A 23,062-nucleotide genomic window follows, 5' to 3' on the forward strand; every position below is an offset into this window, starting at 1 on the left:
ACTTAATAGATCAAAATGGAAAACAGCAAACAGATGTCGATGGCTGGCTGGTTAGATGGATGGATAGAGGTCAGCGCATATTAACTAGTATAATGAAACTATATAACATAAGAATACAAAAGCCAAAGTCAAGGCAATAAACTGTAACAGCTAAACAGCTTCTGGCTATTGAAGTGTGTCTAATTGGATTTAACAGCCAACTGAGCAGAGGCGGATTGACGCTTAGACGGTACAGTTTACTCAGCCTTCTAGACTCTGGCTAGATTTATAGGCACTACGTTATGTATAACATGCATCGGCTTCTGGAACTTTTGTGGCCCAATAATTGGGTCACTTGACTTGTGACAGCTGCTGTGCCGTTATATGTTCGCTTCGTCCGTCTGTCCGTCCATCTGTCCGTCCGTCTGATCGTGTGAATGTCATGTGGAAATTATGTCACACAAAAGTTTTGACAAACTAAGGAAATGGTGCTCCAATAAAAATGAAGAAAAAAAAACAAACCTACGGCTAACTCTCAGCAACTCCTCAACTCTTCAACTCAACTTTGCGGTCATGTTGCAAACGGAAAACATCGCTCCGCTCATAATCACAAAATAATAACCAAATAACGAAAAAAATACGAAAAAATAAGAGTTACATATTATTTCTGTCTGGCCCTAGCTGCGGAAATAGCGGGCAATAGCGGGTTTTTGGAGCTCTCCGGCCTTTCCAGATAGAGATAAAGTGCCATCATAAACGCCATTTAATTGTACCTCCAACTGCCAAGGGAATGAATGCCTTAACTCGTCTCTCGTCTCGCGTCCGCGTCTCGCGATAAGCAGACATTGGACAATTGCCTGACCTGGTTTCCATTCCATTATGCGCCAAGCGGGTGGCGGGTGGCTGAAGGGGGGAGTGAATAAATGTGAGAGGGAGGCGGGGGTTATGTAAATGAGTGCACTCGTGAGTGCACTTACCAAAATAACTTAGTTCACAACTCTGAAATTTGGTATTAATTTGACGTGATTTTTTACGATTTGCTAAAGGGTATTTCGACCACAAGAGGGTACTCTACAAAAAGCTGATGAAAATGGCATGATCATACTCAATGAAATACTGAAAGGTTTCAAAAAATGTTGTACATAGAGAAGACAATATTCTAACATAACGTAAAGAATAAATAAATACTTTGTTTAAGATTCAATATAAATTTTCATATTAACCATTTCCTTATTTTGGTAGAAGTCCATTTAATAATCCTATGAGTAGGTCAATCTTATTTTCTTTTCTATTCAAAATTGTATTAATCAGAATATTTCTTAGATGCAACTTTAGTTTCCCAATTATAATTTAATTCTAATTTTCTATAGTTTCTATATACAAATGAATTTAATTTCAGTCAAATATTTTAGTGAAAGATAATTTTATGTTTCTGTGAGCAGCACCTCTCTAATTTCTATGAAATTTCTTGAATTCGAATAAAACTTCAATTTCCTAAAAACAAATACAATTATTATAGACCCATTTCACATTTGTTTAAGTGTAGTGTATAATAAATACTGAGCTATAATTTCATTCTAATTCGTTTAAAATTCATACGAGCAACTCCTCTTTATCTTCTACGAAATTCAAGATAGTTTTTATCAGTCTTTTCCTCAAATTTATCTCCAACGACACTTGAAGGGTATTCAAAATTTGTTATTTTGTGTTGTTTAATGAAAATTTGATAGGCTGCTGTTATGCGATTCGTTCGCTTTGTGGATGTTTAATTTGATTGTTGTTATTGTTTTTCGTCAAATGTGTTTGGACTGATTTACATGCCGCACACACACACAGACACACATTAGCACTCGTAGTCGCAGACACATGGCAACAAAGCTAGTAAACACGTCGTTGACTCTTCCACTGACCACAAGAGTGTTGTTGGCTTAGTCTGCGGTTGGACTGAGGCCCAAATGGGTCAGCTGGGCACGATTTTCGGTGTAGTTCTTAAGCGCAATGTCGTGCCATGAAATGCAAACAAATAAAACACATATAAAAACGCGATTTAAAATCGTGCTGCAATGCTACAAATATTTGGTAAATAAACCAATGCCAAAGCGGAACCTGCTCAAACAGCCGGAGGCTAAAAGAGACGCACAGATGGACAGACAGACGGACGGACAAAAGCGAAACAGCAAAAAGCGAAAGAGAAAGAGAGCGGCTGAGATGAATGTGTGGCAACCGCAGCTGAACCTGTGCCACTTCCCAGAGTCGCGTTGCTAATCAAACAAATGGACAGATGGACAGCCTGAAGACAATGCGGCAATGATGACGACAATGAGAAGCAGGCAATAAAATACAAATTGACAGCCAAGAATGAAAGTGGTGAAATTTATTTATCATTTCTTTGCTTCTTTCTTTAGACTTTGTCTCTGACTCTGACTCTGACTCCGGCTCTGTCTCCGTCTCCGGTTGACTTCTAGCTGAAAGTGAGCGACAAATGACAGGCGAATGCGAACACAGATCCGACCTGACCAGACCAGACCAGACCAGACCACTAGACCAAACCAATTCAAAAGCCATAATTCTTTAAAAAGCAAAACCGAAACTCAAACGTGAGAGCGACTTTCATTGAGCGCGATTTTAATGTCGCGCACAAAACGCACGCGAGTCGCCGCACTGAAAGCGCGTCTAATTACGACAACGAACGCGACTTCGACCCGGCTACAAATAATCCCATTTCAAGTCCAAGTCCAGAGCTCGTGGCACGCGGCTCTTTTTCTAATGAGCTTTTGGCTTTGGCATTAAGCGAATTCTAAACGGCAGTTGACAGGAGCAAAATGGGGCCAACCGCGTGGATCGTAAGCCCTATGCCCCCTCCCTGTCACAATCACTCACTCTCACTCCACACCGTTTGGGAGTGCAGTAGTCAATGGAGTGTCATAGCTCTGAGCTTTGAACTGTAATTAAATATTTGTGATTCGTCACAAAGCTAATAATTATGAGTAACTTTGATGTCTGTCACACTTTCAGAGTTGTTGTCAAAGATTTCCCAAAGTTGCTGATGATGATGATTTTGCAAGACTTGATTATTTATAGCCTCACATCGCAGCTATCACTTTTTGCAGCTAATTAGCTTTTGCAATCTGATATGTAAATAATATCGCCACACAGTTTCGAGCACAGTTGGATTCTAATCGACAAAATGTTATAATTAAATTAAATTAAATTAAGCAACGGTTATTAATAGAAGAATTTCAAATTTAGTACTGTTCTCTTTTGAGCTCATTGCACCCATTTTCAGTCTATAAAATGCTCACGTTCCTCGTTTGTTTTTTTGCCTTTTAATGTATTACTATTTAACTTTTATTTACGCTGACAATGTCGTGCCGCTAATTAGCAGCCAAGTTGTTTTGACCAGCCTTTATTTTATGAGTCAACAGCCGCCTTGCTCTTTTCTCCCATTTACTAGACAGCACTAAGAACACGGCCAGCAGACAAGCTGAACCAGAACCTGAACCTGAACCCGACCAGAAGTATGATAAGTTATGCAGAAACGTGCAGTTTTTATTTGGTTATTTCGTTTGGTCATAAACCTTTCGCAAACGTACCAGCCAAAAGCCAAAACATGGCCCATGGCTCATCCCCCAGCCAACCATCCAACAACCCGGCCTGACACATAGCGGTGATCGGTTGTTGGTTTGTCTTTTTGTTTTATTTGCCGTTTGCTTAACGTATACCCTGTACCGACTTTGAATATTTTGCAGTAGGGTATTCAAGGTTTGTGTGAATTAATATACATAAATTTTGAAAGAAAATTATATTGAAGTAAGGTGAAATAGTTTTAGAGCTTACCTTTTTTGATGATCTTCATATTTCTGTAAATAAAATCAATATAAGAAATTATTAGAATGTTAAAGATACTGAATAGATAAAATTTGAATTTTAGTCAAAACCTGTCATGATAGTTTTTGAAAATAATAGATAAGGATTAAGATAGGATCGTTACATTTAAAATGTGCCAACCTCAACAGAATTCTATATGTTTTGAAAATTTTTAGAGTTTAACATAGGGGAAATTGACATATTTTAAAAGTAACTGATGCAGCTATTGATTGATTGCAGGGTATCAGACAGTCGATCACTGCTCTCACTTTCTGTGGGTTTTTTATTGTTTACTACTCTTTCCAGTTGAGTGTTGTTGTTGTTTTCACAATTGTTTCCCTTTTTTCGTGCCGAGGCAACTTTAATGGCTTCTGTGTGACGACTGCAAAGACTTGGAACTTGGATGAGTCGAAAGAGTCGGCTTGGAAAGCGTGGGTAATTTTCATTTGGCCTGACAATAAAAATATAATTATGACTGCGTTGCACACACACACACTTACACAAACACATAACAATACTCATGCATATTGCATGTGTATTCATTTAGTATGTTTGGCAATTCGCCAGCCAGGTTGTGAGAATGATGTCGAGTCACCTCGACTTCCACTTCGACGTCGACTTGGACTGTTTTGACCAAGGAAGTTGTGCAATTTGTCTGCAAATAATACACAAAACTGCTTGCCCAGCAAATCCCAGACACCAAAAGAAAAAGAGATAGTAACCAAAAGAGAGAGAGAGAGGAGAGAGGTAGGATATTGCTCTCATTTTAAAGAAACGATCTATGGATGACTTGGCGCATCGCATTCAAAGCGAACAAAAGACTTTCAGTTTCCAATCGCTTTTGTTCCACATTTCATTTGGGCATCCTGTTGCTTCCTTTCTTTCTTTTTCATTTTTGGGATTTGCTTCGAGTTTGAATTCGAGTCTTGTTATTATTATTTTTTTTTTGTATTTCATTTCATTTTATTTTGTGTTGGCTCCTTTACTTTTTAGTTGTATTTGTGGGCTGGCAACAAACTCGTTTAATGTCAGAGGAGCAATCGCATTGCTAATTAGGTGATTTTGTTTTCTGTATCAGCTTCTTCGCATCGCCTTCGATCAAGCCAGTTTTATTTATTATGATTTTCCATTTATATATATGTACATATGGTATATATAGTATAATGCTGTATGTATTTACTTCAGCATCGTGGTCGATTGTCGCTCGTTGTCGAAGCAATTACAATAAAATCAGCTTCAGTTCGTGCTCTTGCATTTGCAGTTTCCTGTTACCAAAAATAAAATAAATTGCGATGACTTCACTTAATGAATTGCGCCCAGCACCATGTCGAAGCTCTTTAAGCCAACAGCACGTCTTGGGCTCTTTACTGATTAATTGTGATAAAAAAAACACACAGACACACACCAACAACATATTGAAAAGAGTGAACGAGAGAAAGAAAGAGGCAAAGACAGCTGCAGAGGGAGAAATATGATATTTCTGCGGCTGGCTAAATGAAGTTGCCTTCCTTGTAAGGCACTAAATGCACATGACCAAAACGAGAGTGCAACGGAGGAGTTGCACACCGAATCCGAATCCGAATTCGAATCAGAGGATTGCTCTCATGCCTTTCGGAAATGTCAAAAAGCATTGAGCAATAAAAGTCTGCGAAGTTACGAGTGCCAGCATCTCAATATGTAATACAATATTATTGCACTAAAGATAAATACTCAACATTAAGGGAATTTTAATCATTAATTTAATTGTCAATTTCATAATACATTTTAATTATTACTAATTCCATTATAAGCCATCTAGCAAAACTTTAGAAATTCAAAAGCAATTAAAATGTTTGACCTCTTCAAAAATTCCCAAAGAATCTGTGTTTCCAATTTCCAAATATAGCTATTGATTTTACTGAATTTGAAAGCCATTAAAGAATTTCCAATTATTATTAGTAATTTCATTAAATTTGAATAGCATTTGAAATGATCTTTAAAATTTCATAAAGAACTTCGAATGGAATCTGTAAATATTATTAAATTTCTTTGTATAAAATTCCCTCCAGGCAAATCTGTAGTTTCGTTAGTAAACTGAGCTTTGGAAGTTTTCACAATCATTTATATAGGCCATTAAACACAGGCACAGATCATTTACTATCTCTATAATCTCTGGCCTGACGACAATCATTAGCTAGTTATGGTATTTGTCCCGCCCATTTGGCTTGAGTCTCTGTATTTGCCCTGCAAAGAAAGCCCGTTAACTCCCTATTTATAAACCTTTTTCCGGTTCTAATGACATGACTGACTGACTGACTGACTTGCCTCGGCCAAGCCCAAAAAAAGCTAGCTGAGTACTCACATTACAGTGCACAGAACAGAACTGAGCACGGCACAGAACTCCATTAATTTCTAAAAAGCTATATAGACAACTTGCAGCCATATATGGAGGAAATAACAACAAAGGAACCAAGAACCCAGAACCGAGAAGCAAGCACAAATAATTCTTATTTTGCTGTTTGTCTTTGTGGTATTGAGACTGAGAAGGGGGCCCGCTACATTAGGCCTCTCTGCTATGCTCTGTTCTCCCCTTCTCCCCACTCTGCAAGTCAAGTCAAGTCGAGTCGAGTCGAGTTCGAGTCCAAGTCAAGTCTCTTCGACTGTGACTCATATGCACTTTGGAATTGTTCAATGAGCGACAAAGCGGCTCGGCTCTGTGGACTCGGCTCATAAGTGGGCCGCCAAAGAGACACGTGTGTCTCGGCCCGCGCCCCTCTCCCTTCCCTTCTCTCTTTCGCTGTCTGGGGGCCCCCCATAAAGCGACAGTGCTGTCGACAGACAAACAGCAGCCCACGTCAGATGTTGTTTGCTGTATGGACAATACTCGGCATTAGAAGGCTCCACATACAGAGTGACTACAAAATGGACTTGCAGTTCATTAATTTTCATTGTCAGCCATTTTCGGGGCGGCAAATGCAAATGTCAAAACTTTTTAGCGCTCAAGAAAAATGTCACAAGTCCGATGACTCACAGACCAGATGCAATACCAGATCTCTCTCTCTCTCTCCCTCTCTTGCTCTTTGTGGACTGCATTTTTTACGTGTCTTTATGGGTCGATTGCATAAGTCGCTCACAAGTCTTGAGTTTTAAATAAATTATGTAAATTTCCTGCTGGAGCCAGCCTTTTTGAATATCTTCGTATGCATTTCGTTGACATTTGCGGCATAGTTCTAAGTTTCCATTCAGATTTCCGCCTCAAACTCTGCGTGTGTCTACAAAGCGTAGACTGATATTTGATCGCATCAAAAAAAGTTGAAATGTCCCGCCGAGTATTTCACTTAAATTGTTTGCTTTGGAAAAATTCTTTAGCTTTCTTCTTGTTGTTCTTTAATTAGTGGGGACCCCGACAAAAGTTCCATTTTAACCATCAAAACACGACGCGACGCAACGCAACGGGTTGTCATCGCATTTCCCATCACATCTTGTCTATATTCCAGACACTTTCTAAGCAAACACTTCTGCAGATAACAAGTCAATTAGACCTGGACACGAAGATGCGTATAATGTGTTAAACTGGGCATAAGATCACAATCTATTAATAAACATGTAAATATCATGAAATGCGAGAAGCATTTAAAAGTCAACTTTGGGTTACGCCATTTAAAAATAAAGTTCTAAAGCTACAAGATTATCAGCTAAATGAAACGCAAGACAACAAATTTGATATCTCGAATTGCAATGGTAATTTTATCAAGGTGATAGGATTATAATATCATGAGTATAAATAATAAATAAATATAAATATGAACACATTTATAGTCGTGAATTTAAAAATCATTAGTGAAACTAAAGTATTCAATAGTCGTAAATTAATTAAAACATTGAAAAATGATCTTATAGTGATCGTAAAGAAGTCCAAATGAAATCTTCTAAAATAATATATACTTATAATACATCTGATTGTATAACATTTAATATTTATTTCAACTTCTAGAGCAGCATTTTAGAAAACTTTAAAGAAGTATAATTCAACTAATTTTAAAATTCGAAATCTGCTGTCACATATTATAATGTAGTACTCTATTACTACAGAGTCTACAATTTTCGATTTTAAAGTCCCAAGCTTAAACATTACTTAACTTATTAAATAACTTCCCCTTTCAACTTTGCTCATATTATCTTCACTGCACTTGTCGCAATGTAAAATACAATTGTGGGGAGGGATTAAGAAACATTTATGCGTTTGAATAAGTGATCATGATTTCGATAACAATTAATCATGCCGCTTTTAAGACAGCTCGCTACATTCTCCCACAGATTAGCTGGCAAAGACGTGGGAGGAAGAGGTGAAGATGCGGGTGGAAAGAGACTAGAGTAGAGCTGTTTAATGAAAAATGGGCTTAAAAGAATGCACACAAAACACACGCACAGAGAGACAGCGAGACAGGAAGACGGACAGATGGAAATGTGTTCAAAAAACGCACAGAAACAAAAGTGAAAACTTTCACTTTTGATATTTGTGTAGAGCGCGAATGAATTGTGTTTAGTCGCTTTTTGACTACAATACTAAGACTATACACGATTTAATATCTGACTGTTATTTTCTTTGATATTACCATAAATTTGAATTTCGTTTACATCATCAACGAGCCAACGAAGACGACGACGACGACGTCTCTCGACGCTTCTCAAGTGTAAAGAATTGTGGTGCTGATCAAAGGGGGATTGAGGGGGGAGTCTGCTTAAAACTGAAACGCAGTCTGAGGCTGGGCCTTTCTTTGGGCCAGGTCATAAGACACAAGACGTCGACGACACGTCGGGCTGGGCATTGTCTGTCTGTGTGTGTTTTAATGCGATAATTTAAAACTCTTTCGCTTTCATTTCGTTTAAGCTTTGGCTATTAATCAGTTATGAGTCTCCGAATGGCAGTGAAGATCTCTCAGACCCTTGTTTTTGTTTTGTTTTCCATATGCCGCCAACACACGAAGAATCTCTGCGTTGAATGTACAAATGATTGCACAACCAGAGCTTCATTGTCTGGTCCCCAACCAAAGGGGGGGCCACACATTTATCTTACAGTTTTTCAATTAAACTCTGCCTATTTGAAATGCCTCGTCGACTGTTGTCGACTCCGACTCCGACTACGACTCGTTGTTGTTAGTTACATGTTTCGCTCTGCATAGATAACATTTTAATTTTTTGCGCCCTGCTTGAAAGACCTTGTGAACGGGGCTAACATGCATGCCAAATTGTTCAGATAAAAAGCACATTAGCTTGAAAACTATTTGGCGGAAGTACAAATGAGCAATAACATGCGGGCAAAATACCTGGACGTGGTGGAAAACCTAATAAACTTGTACACTCACAGTACATCGAGTACGCGTTCTTTGAACATTTGCTAGAAGTTCGCGGGAAATCAGCATAGAAGATCTAGCAAAGTTCTCTGAAATGGAACTGATGTATCAAACAAAAAGTGAAACACTTTGAATGTTTAATACAAAAGAGTAGCAGGCTTGTAGCAAGTGGCAAAGCTGGAAGAACGATGTGATCGACTGTTGGATACTTCTTAAACATTTTTAGAGAAGGCAGAAGAATAAAGCGGATGATCGTCTTTAAATTAGAAGTGTTTTTGAGTGTGGTTGGTCTTCAGATAGGATATGCTCTCTCTTAAATGACCGCATTGAAATCAGAACTTATTCCGAACGCAGTTCGCATATTAATGTTAAAGTTGCGTTTCAGCATTCTTTGCGATCGAAAAGGGCTTAAGCCATATCTAAATTAAAGTTAATCGACACATCAATATTGTGGCTAAATTTCTTAGCTTTAGCTTTCGTAATCTCTGAGATATAGGTCTTCAAAAAGACGGACAGACAGACAGACGGATGAAAACTGATGAAGAAAATACTTTTGTATATTATAGAGACGCCTTCTTCAGCCAGCACATCATACATACCCTGTTAAACTTTGGTTAACTGGTGTAAAAAAGAGGAATTCTTTAAAGAGTTCGCATTGCTTTTGTTTGTGAACCCTTTGCAAATTCACAATACACTCTCGAGTCTTCGGCTTTTATTCTGAGCGACACTCATAACCCAGTTACAACAATGACGACCACCAATGGGGACGGGACTGGGACTGACTCTATTTACAGTGAAGCCCTCGAGACAGTTGGCAATTTTATCTTGTGGTCGCTGTTGTTGTTGTTGGGCTTTTTCAAAATACTTTTGAATACATTTCAATGGAATTTCTTTGGCGATCGACACCAAGTCGAAGTCGACTAAACTTGACTTGACTTGAGCTGAGCTGAGCAACCAGTCAACAATAATAGCCCTGAACTTTCGTTGAGTTGTTAACTTGTTGTCTGTGTGTTTCATGTTGAATTTGTATAAATGGTATTATATATCGTTGTTGTATTTATCGTATTGTTGTTGCATTCGCTCCACATGTGTACAGCTGTTTTTTAATTTAAAACTTCATTTCGAACTGAAATGAAACTTGTTTTCCAGCATTTTTGTTCGCTCTTTTTTTTTTTGCAGTGGGTGCAGTTCAGTTGTCATTCCGTCGTTCTGTCGTTTTGTCTGCATTATATTAAGTATTTTGTTCCCCCTTGAAATTTGTTTTCTGTTACCTTTTTGCACTTTACGTACAAAATAAGAGAGAAATACATATAAATTAAGCGGCGACATTGCTGGCATTCATTTACATTGGTCGCCGAACATGTTTAATGCATTTTATATGCATTTTTTCGACTCTTTTTTTTTTTTTTTTGTTAATTTCCAGTTCTCTTCCTATCCTAAATGATTACTGTCCCTTTCACACCAACCCAAAATTGTGTTGTCTGCCTTTTTTCGTTTTGGCATTTTTCGTTGTTATTTATGCGATTTGAAGTTGTTGTTGTTTTTTCTTTTTTACTTTTCGTTAATTATGGCATACATATATTATATTTACTTATTAGCGCGTTTATTTTGCTGTCACTTATGTATAAATATTGGGAGATTGAAAGTGCTTATTGCAGCTTTTTCATTCTTGCCCAGTTTCGTTGACCACCACAAAGAATTTCAAGATTGTGTAATGCCAATTTCATTGAAGTTTCGACTCAAGTAGAATTGGAAACAGAACTTAAGATGGACAAAGAGAGTGAAAGGCAGAAAGAGTCGAAATGAGAAAAAGACAATAAAATAAAAAACATCTTTTGACATTTAAAATGTTGAAATGTTTCTTGGAAGTCTTCTTAAAAGAATCATGAAATTCATATATACATATGATCACAAGTGAAGAAAAGATCAAACAGGTTAAGATAAGAACTAATATTAGCTACTATTGACATTTCTTTAATGGTAGAATACAAATTTAAAAACTAAATTTTGATTAATGTTTTTAAAACCTAACATGACTATATGAAATCTTATTGAAATTTAGCATCATGAAATTCATAAATACGATTTCAATGACGGAAAGAACAAACAGGTTATGATAAGAACTATTATTAGCTACTATTGACATATCTTTAATAGTAGAATACAAATTTAATAAAAAAAATTTTAAAAACTACTTAAATTTAGCATCATGAAATTCATATATACGATCTCAAATGAGGGAAATATCAAACAGGTTAAGATAAGAACTATTATTAGCTAATATTGTCATTTCAATAATGGAAGAATACAAATTTAATAAAGAAATTTTGAATATTGTTTTTAAATATTCATGTGAAATTTATCATCATAAAATTCATATATAAGATATCAAGTGAAGGAAATATCAAACAGGTTAAGATAAGAACTATTATTAGTTTCTATTGGAATTTCTTTAATGGTAGAATACTCGTACAAATTAAAAAATGCAATTTTGAATAATGTTTCCTAAACCTTAACAAGACGATCTTTAAGCTATTCCCACTGCCATAAATCATGAGGTATAACGTCAACATCTGACTACAATCTTGCATCCCATGCACAAATATTGTGTTTTATGTATACTTCATCTTGGGATCACTTCATCTATTGACTGAAATTCTAGTTTAAAATGCAAGACGCAGACTTGGACCACAGCTAATAATAATGTCTGGGGCAAGACAACAACTCTGCCCCAGGAAGTGCTGTTTGTATTTGCTCAAGCACTTGGCATGCCCCTCAGCAGTGAAGTCAGCGTCGAAGACTCGATGTCGAAGTCCCAGTTGAAGTCAAAGTCTCAGAACCTGCTTCAAACTATCGTTGTAGTGTGATATACTCTGACTGCAGTTGCGGTTGTTGTTGCTGTTGCTGGTGGCATATCGAATACAGCGGGCATTAGGTTACCTCTGCTTTTCTTGTCGCTTGGCTTCGACAATATTTAAATAGGAAATTAGGGTCGACATCGCTGTCGACGTCTCTTGTCTGCGCGCTTGGCTTCCGCTTGTCAGAAACGCCCTGGGGCCATAGGGAAATAGAGACGAGGCCGGGGCTTCCAGCTGTAAGTCGAGCTGGAAGGCGCTTTCACAAGGTTTCCCGCGGGTTGCTTAACACATGCTGCATAGAACTGCATTTGCATTGGCGGCATGCTAATTAACAGCTAAGTTGTGTACAAGCACTCGACTTATTTATTTATTGCCAGTCTTCAGTCTTCGTCTTCGTCTTCATCTTTGTCTGCCTCATCACAAGTTTAATTAACTGCATTTACAGTTGGGGGCTAAACTGGTGCAGATCACTTCAGCGGATCTCCACATTAAAGGATGCTCAGCTCGACTTGTAATTTCTTTTATATATATTTACTCGTCTGGCAACTCGACTAATGTTTATTATTTTTCACTTTTAATTGCAGCTCAACGGCAATTCTCAGTGTGCGCCAAAGAACAAGGAAGCTCATGCATGAAGGTAAGCCACTTGCAACAGACAACCTGCAACCTGCAACTGTTGCAACAGTTGTGACTGCTGATAACTTGGTAACGGGATTGCGAACGTTGTCTTGTCTTGTCTTGTCAGTTGGCCAATTGTCGTTTAACCTGAACAAGTTCTCGACGTGTTCGCTGCTAATTTCAACACTTTGGGCAATTATGATGTGAAAACATATTTCACAATCAAACACAATAAAATGCAAAGCCGCCACAATAAAAACAAGAAAGAAACTTCAAGTTGAGTGGGCTCGACTTTTAAATACTAGCGACATACTTTAGGATATAAAATTAGATAAAAGCAAGAAAGAAACTTCAAGTTGAGTGCGCTCGACTTTAAGATACTTGTGTAATAAAATGAGAGGACTTTAGCTGTTAAAGCTAAAAAGTGTTGATCAACTTTGTTAACTCGAAATTGTCTTCCGGCTTTTACATACTTTACCGATTAACACCAATTCATAATAACCTTTTAGCTTATGAGTAACGGGTATTGAAAAACCCAACAATAAAATGATCAACGGGTAAACGACACCATTGAGTAAATGTCGTCAGCATGACTAAGAATTGTAGGCAGCAACAGCAGCAGCAGACTCAATTCATAGGCTATACTATATATTTATATCAATTGGCAATTTTGTTGAAATTACAATGTTTTAAGGTAGTCAAATGCGCGGCCTGCGGTGGAGAAAGGCGGCTGGAGGCGTGGCTGTGACTGTAACTATAACTGTGGCCCGATTGAAAAGTTCAATTTATTGCAATTTGTCATGGGACTTTTGACTCAGTTCGTTGTCGATGTGTTTTAGGCCCGCTTTTGAATACCGGTTAATGGAAAGTCACTTTAACCGGTTTGCTAATCGTTCTCGTCTTTGTCTTTCACTTAAATTGGCTAATCTCACTCGCTTACGCAAGGGTAGAAGAAGAAGTTCAATGTACTCTCTACAGTTCATCTTCATTTGTGGACTGACATCATGTTGTAGTGTAGTATTTTTTTTTGTTATGTGTGGGGTTCGTTCTTGAGCAATCTGTCTTATTCATATTTATTCATAGATTAATGCATCATTATCATTGGCATTGACATTTAAATATATCTATGATGCTACCGCCAATCAAAGCATTTCATTTTGTATTCACGATCTGTGAACTTCTGAAGCATACATTTTTGGCATTCTCCTAAAATTGGTTTTATTTATTATTATCATTATTTTTAATTGTGAAATGCCAGTTATTGTATTATAATGATAATCATGAATTAATATTTATTGTTGTGATAAGTGATGAGAAAAAAAATTATTAGCTCAAATTGTATGCAAAATTAATAGAAATTTAATATCCATTTATACTCAAGTTAATATCAAATTTGACTTAAATTTCTTCACGTTAATATATAAGACGCCAATAAAACTAACGTTTGAAGTTTTTTACTTATACTTTCCTGTAAAGAACAAGTGAAGAAGAAAGTTAAAGAATATTACATTTTCTAAGCTTATTATCATGCTCTATTCTCTTCTTTGCTATCAATAAATGTTAGTTATTGAGATATTCAGTTGAAATATTACGAAACGCAAAAGTTCTTATATTTTTCTTATATATTATTATTTGTGGTATCTGTTTACTACACTTTTACAAATTCTAAAGCTTATAAATTTCAGTTGTAAATAATTAATACTTAATTTACACAAGACAAATACTAGATGAAGTGATCTCGTTGCTCATAGAAAATAAACAGATGTTATGTTTTATGATCTAAGGATAAATTATCCTTCGACACTAATATATGTAATTATTATAATTCTGTAATATCCAATAGAATTGTGTGAATTGAATTCACATAAGGAACTATAGGATTGTATACGAATAAATACTGTTCCTTGATGATATTTCAACTTGATTTGTGCAATACATTTACAATATCCTCAATAGCTTAAAAAACTAACACCCATAACAATTTCAATTGTTAAATAATTTCCACATATGATAGTTTGTGCAATTTCACAATTGTGTCATTCCAAAAGCCAATAACAATTTGTTCTCTACACTATATTGAACCTTCGGAATCCGTAACATTCTTATGCCATAACAAGCAACTATTATGCGAGGGTTCTACGGACTGACTTGGCTTATTTCCGTATGGGGTCAGCTGTACTTTGATTTGCAGTTAAGTGTCTTTCATCATGGGGTTTTAAGTTCTTTCTTCTATGTTTTTTGTTACGTTTTGCAAGGTTCCCGCAATGCTTTTTAATTGGATTAGAAAAGGGGGAGAAGCTAACAAAATGCGCATAATACCCGTTGCTATTTTTCGTATTTTCGTACCGTTCTTGATGTGCTTTAATTTAATTAAGAGGTCAATGGACTGTTTGATGCCGCGTCGCTTACAAAACATTTTATTCAGAAAATACTCGCAACTCACACACAACAATAAAAAAATGAAGCGTAAAACAGATTTCTTCACATTTTTTTCCATTTTTTCTTTCAAGAATTGTGTTCTTGTTATTGTTGTTGTATTTGTAGCTGAGAATTCTACAATTAGTTGGTCAGGAGGAGGCATACCTCAAAAAAAAAAAAATGTTGTAGATCAAGTTTTCGCATTTGATATCTGTCGGGCATTTTGTGAAATTGTTTTTGTTGTTTTGTTGTGTTTTCTTTCGAGTGTTGTTTAATTCGTAAATTTAATTTGCATGTTTGAAAATCATTAATTCGCCTGCTATTAAAAAATTGCTGCCAGCGAAATTTTACGCTGTTTCATTTCTTGTTTCTTTGTTGCTTTATTTGCCTTATGTGTTGCTTTTGTTTTTTTGGCTTAACAACAAATTAGCCGCCATGTGAGCAACTTATTTGCATTTTGATTTTGTGTTGTTGCTGTGCTTTACTGTGAGATACCAGCATTTTAATCGCATGTTTATTCCAACGACGAGCTAAACTTTTTTTCTTCTCTCCGTCTTTTTTTCATTTTTGGCTTAGTTTGGGTAGTTTGAGTGCAGCTAACAGCTCGTAAAATTTACGCCAACCAACGAAATTGGAGAAATTTGTAACGCCACAATGCATTTGACTTTCGTTTCTTAGGTTTCCCCACGCTTAAGAAAGCTGACAGAGGGTTGAAGTGGCATCAAGTTACCACAAACTCGATAAGCTTGAAAAACAGGATAGCAAAATAGTACTCAAAAGACTAGAAATCTAGGATTTGTTTTAGACCAGCAATTAGATTATCCAACTAAATTAATTTTATTTAAATTCACAATCGAAACATTTCTTCAATTAATGCTCTAAGCCAACAAATACTTCAGTCTATTCCTTGAAGGACTTTAAGAAGACTTTATTTTATTTATATCATAGTTGCAATTTTTCAAAGATTAATAAGATGATCTCATTTGCTTTCTCTATATGTTGTAAACCCAAATTAATTTTTAAAAAAATCAAAGTTAAAATAATTCTGAATTCTTTAGATAAAAATTAACAATGAATGAATGAGCCGCATTTCACTTTAAACAAAGTTTAAATCTTTACACAATTCCATTCTTGGCAGCTTCCTTTATAGTAAACTACGTTTTGGTATAAGCAAAAAAAACTGAATGGAAGTCAGTTATAAATAGAACAAAAGCATAGTCTATCAATAGGAAAGAGCTTTAGTTTAAAAGACTTCTACGAGCAGTCAAAATTGTCTTGTTTATCTCGAACAATAGTAAAGCAATTTCACTTTTTAAGATGGCACATAAAGAACTTCGTTAGTTAGTCAACGAACAAACCGAAAGACAGGCGGAAATCGTAAAGATTTATTGGTTACAATAGAACAGTCTGCAGAAAGCAGATGGTTATAATAAAAATAGATAGTCCAAGTGCCATTTGAAGTGTGGCAAAGAAGTTAGTGAATTCTTGGTAACTGCACTATGGACAGGCGGAAGTTGGTAACAATCATTGGCAACGCCTCGTGAACGCAACACGCGTCAAAGTCAAACTCACACAATACAACTTCGACTTCAGCTAGAGAGGTGGAAACTCCCTTTGGCTAATCAATCACGCGGCAAACATTCACGAGTCTTTTGCGGCTTGAATGAAAGTAATTTGAATAGCGTTTGTCGAGACGAGAGAGAGAGAGAGAGAGAGAGACGAAAGAGACGATGACAACAAATGGCGTGGGCTTTGCAGGTCTCTGAATATTTACCTGGGTGACAGGTACTTACAAACGCATTCACACTTTGCCAAACACTTCGTCAGTTGGGCAGTCAGTCAGTCAGTCAATCAGTTTGTCAATACGAGTGCGAGTACTCGAACTCACTGTTGATCGATTCGCAGTGCTCGCTGCACGTGTCAAGTGTTAAAAAATGATATGCTAGTAGGGAGTCTAGAGAGTCAGTGAAAGAAAGATCGTAAGAAAAGAGGCCCTAGGAGACATTGTCTCTTTTGTCCACCTTTTGCACACTTGAGTCTTAAAACCGAGTCTCCCAAAGTTTTTCCGTGTTATTTCGAGCAAACTCAGCGGTCAGTCGCCCAGTGGGTTGCGGGGTGCCATAAACCGTTATGCAAGATGATGTAGGGTCTAGACTCAAGAGAAGAAGAAGAAAAGTCCGTCATTGTTTTTCCTATTTTCCTGCATTTCAGCTTTGTCACTTTTTCAGTCTCTCTCTCTCTGCTCCACACAAAATCAGGTCAGAGCTGTCAAGAGGCAGCGACAATTTGTTAGCGCTTTAGCATTTTCCCCCAAACTCGGACAACACACCGAAAAAAGATCGATGAATGTCTTGAAAAGCTGACAATTTAATTGCCAGCTACAATACTATACTATTATATACCATATAGTAGTTGTATGCTTGACCCATTTTCATAACATTTACCGTTCATTGCATCATTTTGAAGAACATTTGAGTTGAGTTTTACGCTTCTCTCCCGCATACGCCGAGTCTCGTTTTTTCTCTCTTCTTTTTTCTTGGCTTTTCTTTTGTGGTATGCTTCCCCACGTTTCATTTTTTTTGTTACTTTGGGATCATTAGAGTCTTCGATCGTTGACTTTGATTACAGATCTAGCTTTGACCGTGTGGCTCATTTACATTTCGTGTCGACCCGGGGCTCTTTGACTAGGATTTCATTGAGATACGGAGACATCAATGGTCACTAATTAATGCCAACACATCAAAGTGTCAAACCTTGAAATTTGACTAGCCAAAAAAATGCAGCACAGAGATAACCAGAGAGACAGAAAGCGAAAGAGAGAGTGAGAGAGAGAGAGAGGTGAGGTACCTGTATGTTGAGAAATAAGTATTGTGTATTGTGTATTTTCCATTTCCAAGTAAACCAAACAAACCAAACCTCAGGTAGTAAGTATATTTGGTTTTCTGCTTCTTCTTGTTTGGGTCCTTCGATATTTATGCAATGCCCATTTTCGGTGTCTTTGTTGTTGCCCTAATCTCAACTATATATTTTTTGCGTTTTGATTTATTTCAACGAGGCGAGCCAAAGACAAAAAAAGAAGAAAAATCGACCCTAAGCGATCGACCTTCATTTAATGAAATTTCAATGTGGCAATATGAAGAGACGAGCAACGCCACCCAAGGTGACCATTTTGCTGGCTAGCTGACTGGAAAAGTGTAACACTGTGCTACAACATGCCTAATCCTCAAACCCCCCTTAGAGACGAAGCTGTCAAGCGTTGGCACGTCCCGCACATTTTGGTGACAATAAGCCAAGTGCCTGCGAGTCAGCAATCAAAGTCGGTCTCATTTCCATTAGCCTTTCACTTTTTATCGCACAGTGCACACAGCTGGAGGCTAAAGGCCGGACTCTTTTGTAGGTGGTCACAGATTATAGCAGTACCTGTACAGTGAAACCTTTGCCCGCATCCCGCATCTCACATCTCGCATCCCGAGCAGTTTCTTTCCTACCCTTAAAAACTAATCTCTGGCGAATGTTTGGACTTAGTGTTGAGGGGGCGCGGCTCGTGCACTGTTTATTTTAGCAAATCCAACGGATTTGTGGCATTAACGAGATTTTAATATTTCCAAAGCAGTAAGACGAATCCTCCTCCTACTTCCCTCCTTCCTCCCTAGCCTGCTGCTAACTAAATTCGATTAGAGAGAAGCATGAAGCATTTTGTCGTCGCCGGCGGCGGCGGCGGCGGCGAATCGAGCGAAGCCCAAAAAAGGCAGGCCAACAAAACTCATTCGTCTTGGCCAATTAAGACAATTTGTTTAGGCCCGGCTTAGTTAGTTGCTTTTGCCTGTCAGTCAGTTTTGAATTTCTAATAAATCTTGTTTGGGATTCTATGGTGAGTTCGCATAAATATTGCATGGACATTTATGGTCAATTCTAGTTAGACATTTGTGTGATTTCAAAATGCGATAAATGAATAAATCGTTTGCTCAACAACAATTTCGTAGAACCTACTGTGCGATAGTATCTGTATGTTATGTGTGTTTCTTGGTCAGTTAGCATATTTAAGCAATTATTAATAAACATTCCAGAGCGACAGACTTTCTTTCTTTCAAACATTAGAATAGAAAACATCATCAGAGCGAGCTCAGTAGCATATTCAGTTACAGTTGAATACATTTTGGACTAATCAAATTATGATTAAGTGCGTGATTTTGTGGAATTTCCTCATAGTGCAACATTTGAGCCAAAAACTTTCTCATGAAATATACTCACTTTGTGTTCGCTTTGTGAGCATTGCACATTATGATTATGTGTATGGCAAATGATCATTGGCTGGCTGGCGTTTTTAATTGGCGCCAAGCACGCGCAGCAAAAGGAAAAGCGACTTTAATATAATATACTATCATATATATAAAAAAAATCTCTGCTCACTGCGCATGCGCAACTTCTCTGCCAGCGTCGCAGTCAGCGTTGCTATTAATAATCGTCTCTCTACAGTTCATAAATTTATGGCCAGAGCGTAACGAAATGGCCAGAGTAGTGTACAGAACAATGCCAGTTACTTAATCAAGGTACATCTTGCAACACTTCACACTTTTGAACTTGCTACACAAATCAAATTTTCGTTCATAAATTCAGTTTCAAGAACCTTCGACTTGAGGTGCCATATAATTAACCCAAACAAGCGTCGCACCTCAAGGTTGCCTGGCATATTACAATAAAACTTGAGCAGCTACTTCATATATCAAATAAGCACACACAATAAACCACTTTTTCACATTTTTTTTTTTTGGTGGACAGCCCCAAGAAATTCCCACCTACCCTGTCGATTTCTCGACAATTTTCGGCTTGTTTGTTCGAAAAATTAATAAATAAATGAGCTATTGTTGTAAATTAATGTTGACGCGACGACAACAAAGGGCCCCCAACGCCAAATTGATAAGGAAAAATGAGTTAATGAAGCTTCAGAAAAAGCTTTTAATTGATATATATGCTGTTGGGGCTGTTGTGAAAGGTTAGTTAAATGAGACAGCGATAAGATCAGCTTATCTTGTTTATCAGCAATGCTAACAGCCATGCGCGTGCTTTCAAAGCTCTTCGAAGAGCTTTTGGTATTGATTCTTGGTTAAGTATTTTTTGCTATCGATAGCAAACAATACCGATTGACTGGTAAACGTAATGCGATAAACATGTCAAATTGCATCAATCGATTTAATGAATGCATTGCATACGAATTGATTGACACATTATACTTGATCTATTACATGTGCCCAGCTATGCAATGCAATGGAATGCAATTCCAATTGCCATCGCGATGTAATCACTATGCGGCATAGTATTAATCGCTTTAGTTACACTTTGAATATTATGCGCCTGTCTAATCGTCAAACACTTTTATTTCTTTTGCAATTGCAGCGCTTTTCAAGCCAGAGCCATGAAGTTGCCGTTGCCGTTGCCTTTGCTTAGCGTCTAATCCTCGCCAGCCAGCAGCAAACCCTTTTTACCCTCCTTCTTCGCAGCACCAAAGAGCAACATGTTCAGTCTGCGCAGCAACTCACAAATCTATGGCCTGCCACAAGCAACAACAACAGCAACTACTGAACCAACGGAAGATAGTGGCCAGAAGAAGAGCAACAGTTTGCCCCACAAGACTCACAAGCAACAACAACAGCAGCAGCAGCAACATCGTCGCTCAACGAGCAGCTTAAGCGATACGGGTGGCAAGTTTTTTGCCAATCTGAGCGCCAAGTCGCCAAGCCAATTCATTGAGAAGTTCATACGCAGCGAGCTGCTCAACGGTTACGACACCCTCAAGTGTCAGTCGGGTGGCGGAAGTGGGGGAAAATCACCCACGGACAAGGACAAATCCAACAGCAACGAGAGCAGTCCTTTGTACAGCAATCTGCAGACGGATTGGTCGGGATTCAGCTGCCTGCAGGGCAGCTATCGCAGTCACGGCGACGGCGAGTTCTATGAAGCCGTGCACGTCAAATCACCCAGTCCCAACAACAACAGCAACAACAGCAGCAGCAACAGTAATAGTAACAACAGCGAAGCGAATATGCGTTGCAAGTCGACAAATGGTGCGGCCACGCTGCAGCATTATCAGAAACTGCCGGAGACCAGCTTGGAGGCCAATTTCAATACCCAGGCAGCTGGCCATACGCCAGCCTACAAGAAACTCGGATTTGGCGCGAGGCTACAAAAACAGAGTGCGGAAAATGTAAGTAGATGAAAGAATAAGAAGTTAGGGAGAGTTGCAACGAAGATTGAAAAATAAAGAAAATCTTAGGATGATCCGAAAACGAGGCAAACAGTTACTTAAGGAAAAAATAAGAACATGATACAATCAGGAAGTAGAATTGCCTATAAAAAATGCATTTCATTCAGGTAGAAGTAATAGAAATAGAATAATAGAAAAAAGAAATGCTATTGCAACCAATATAACGATTCAGAATGTAAACTTATCTTTTATAAAATTAGTTAAATAGAAATTTATATAATCGCACTTTTAAAATCAGATTCACAAAATAAACCGCTCTTAAGTACATCAAACAAATAATGATGAGAAAGCAACAATAGCGAAATGATTCAATATTTACATAAGAGAGAATTATATACCGTAGTTTAATTAAATATTTAGCGAAACAGATAAGAATATTATGGCTTTAGGAAGTAGATATCGCTTTGACAGATAATATTCCAACCTAATATGTAAAGATGCAAATATTGGAACTAAGATTTACCTAGGTGATAATGGAGAACTTTTCTTTTATCTTCACTTAAATTTTACCATCTTGAAATCGATCTGCAACTTAAAGATAAAAGTGTTTTGACTAATGTCTACGCTGTCTGGCAAAACTGTTACGTATCTGTCAGATACGCGCACGTGTTTTGGCCTTAATAATCACCGTGCGGCTTTAGTCATGTTAGATAGATGTGCCCAACTGGCAACTGGGCGTTGATTGCATTGCTTTCTTGGCTTTCTAATGGGCACGATAAGACAATGGATGTATGAATCGGTAGAGGGTGATTTACCTTGGCACTAATTGCGTTATTTCGTCGAAATCAAGCGTATTGAATTAGTTGTCACATGTTTCGCATAGCGCACGCCGTACAAGCATCGCAATCTGCACGTACGTGTCGTCTTTAGAGTTCTCCAGCAGCTGTCGCAATTCCCATAGTTGGTCAATAGCACGCAGATGCCAACTGACTTGCATGTTGGCCATTGGCCTTCGATGTTGGGGGTGTTTTGGTTTTGCCCGCTGACTCTCGATGATTTGCATTCAATGTCACATTGGCAAATCACAAACATTTAGCACAACAACGTCATAAATCTTCCTGAAAATACAATTCGCTCTCACTCTCCAGCGCATTTTGGTCACAAGCCAAAAACAAGTGATAAGATAGAGTAGAGCTGTAGTCCAAAAAGCTTATAGACAATTTGATGCTCTTGGGGCCAATACACTTTTGATTGATTGACAACCTAATTTGTGTTAAAAATACAACTCAAGTTGAAATTCCTACAAAAAAACTGTTCAGTAGTCGTGTATTGTGTAATATGCATGCATTTGATTGAAAAGATATTTGCAATTTGCATAAAACATGATAACTCAATTTAACTGTAATCAAATATTATTTGAATTTAATGTAAAAGTGTAGTTCCAAAAAAAAATATTTTGTATATCAGATGCTAATGACAGCTATATTTTAATTTTGTTTATGTTTCGACGAAGCAATCAAATATGAATCGAACTGAGCTTCAATTTATCAATGAACTCTTATACTTTATTTTTGTGGCATACTTTAGGGCGCCATTTAAATTACACCAAGCTGCGCTTAACCTACGCAAATCAACTGAAAATGTTGCATACTTTTACGCGTAAAATGAAAATGCTTGATGCCCCATTTTCAAAGACTTATTATTTGTTTTTTTTTTTACAAAAAATATTAATATTTTTAAAATTTCTAAGCCCAGAAACTTGAAATGAAAATAAATAAATAAACACA

At 37.4% G+C, this 23,062-nt stretch overlaps 1 protein-coding gene across 3 annotated transcripts in view; it reads left to right on the plus strand.

Moving 5' to 3' along the window:
* The window catches only part of LOC132783458 (uncharacterized), a 32,625-nt gene that overhangs the window by 6,218 nt on the left and 3,345 nt on the right, over positions 1 to 23,062 (plus strand). For 2 of the 3 annotated variants that reach the window (XM_060788619.1, XM_060788617.1), the window contains exons 2-3: positions 12,622 to 12,674; positions 20,468 to 21,275. In XM_060788619.1, coding sequence (XP_060644602.1) covers positions 20,586 to 21,275 — 690 coding nt within the window. In that variant the 5' untranslated portion in view covers positions 12,622 to 12,674; positions 20,468 to 20,585. The remainder of the gene's footprint in view (positions 1 to 12,621; positions 12,675 to 20,467; positions 21,276 to 23,062) is intronic. The other variant, XM_060788620.1, reaches the window with a different exon arrangement.

This window comes from Drosophila nasuta, chromosome 2L (assembly GCF_023558535.2).
Source record: "Drosophila nasuta strain 15112-1781.00 chromosome 2L, ASM2355853v1, whole genome shotgun sequence".
Lineage (NCBI taxonomy): Eukaryota > Metazoa > Arthropoda > Insecta > Diptera > Drosophilidae > Drosophila > Drosophila nasuta.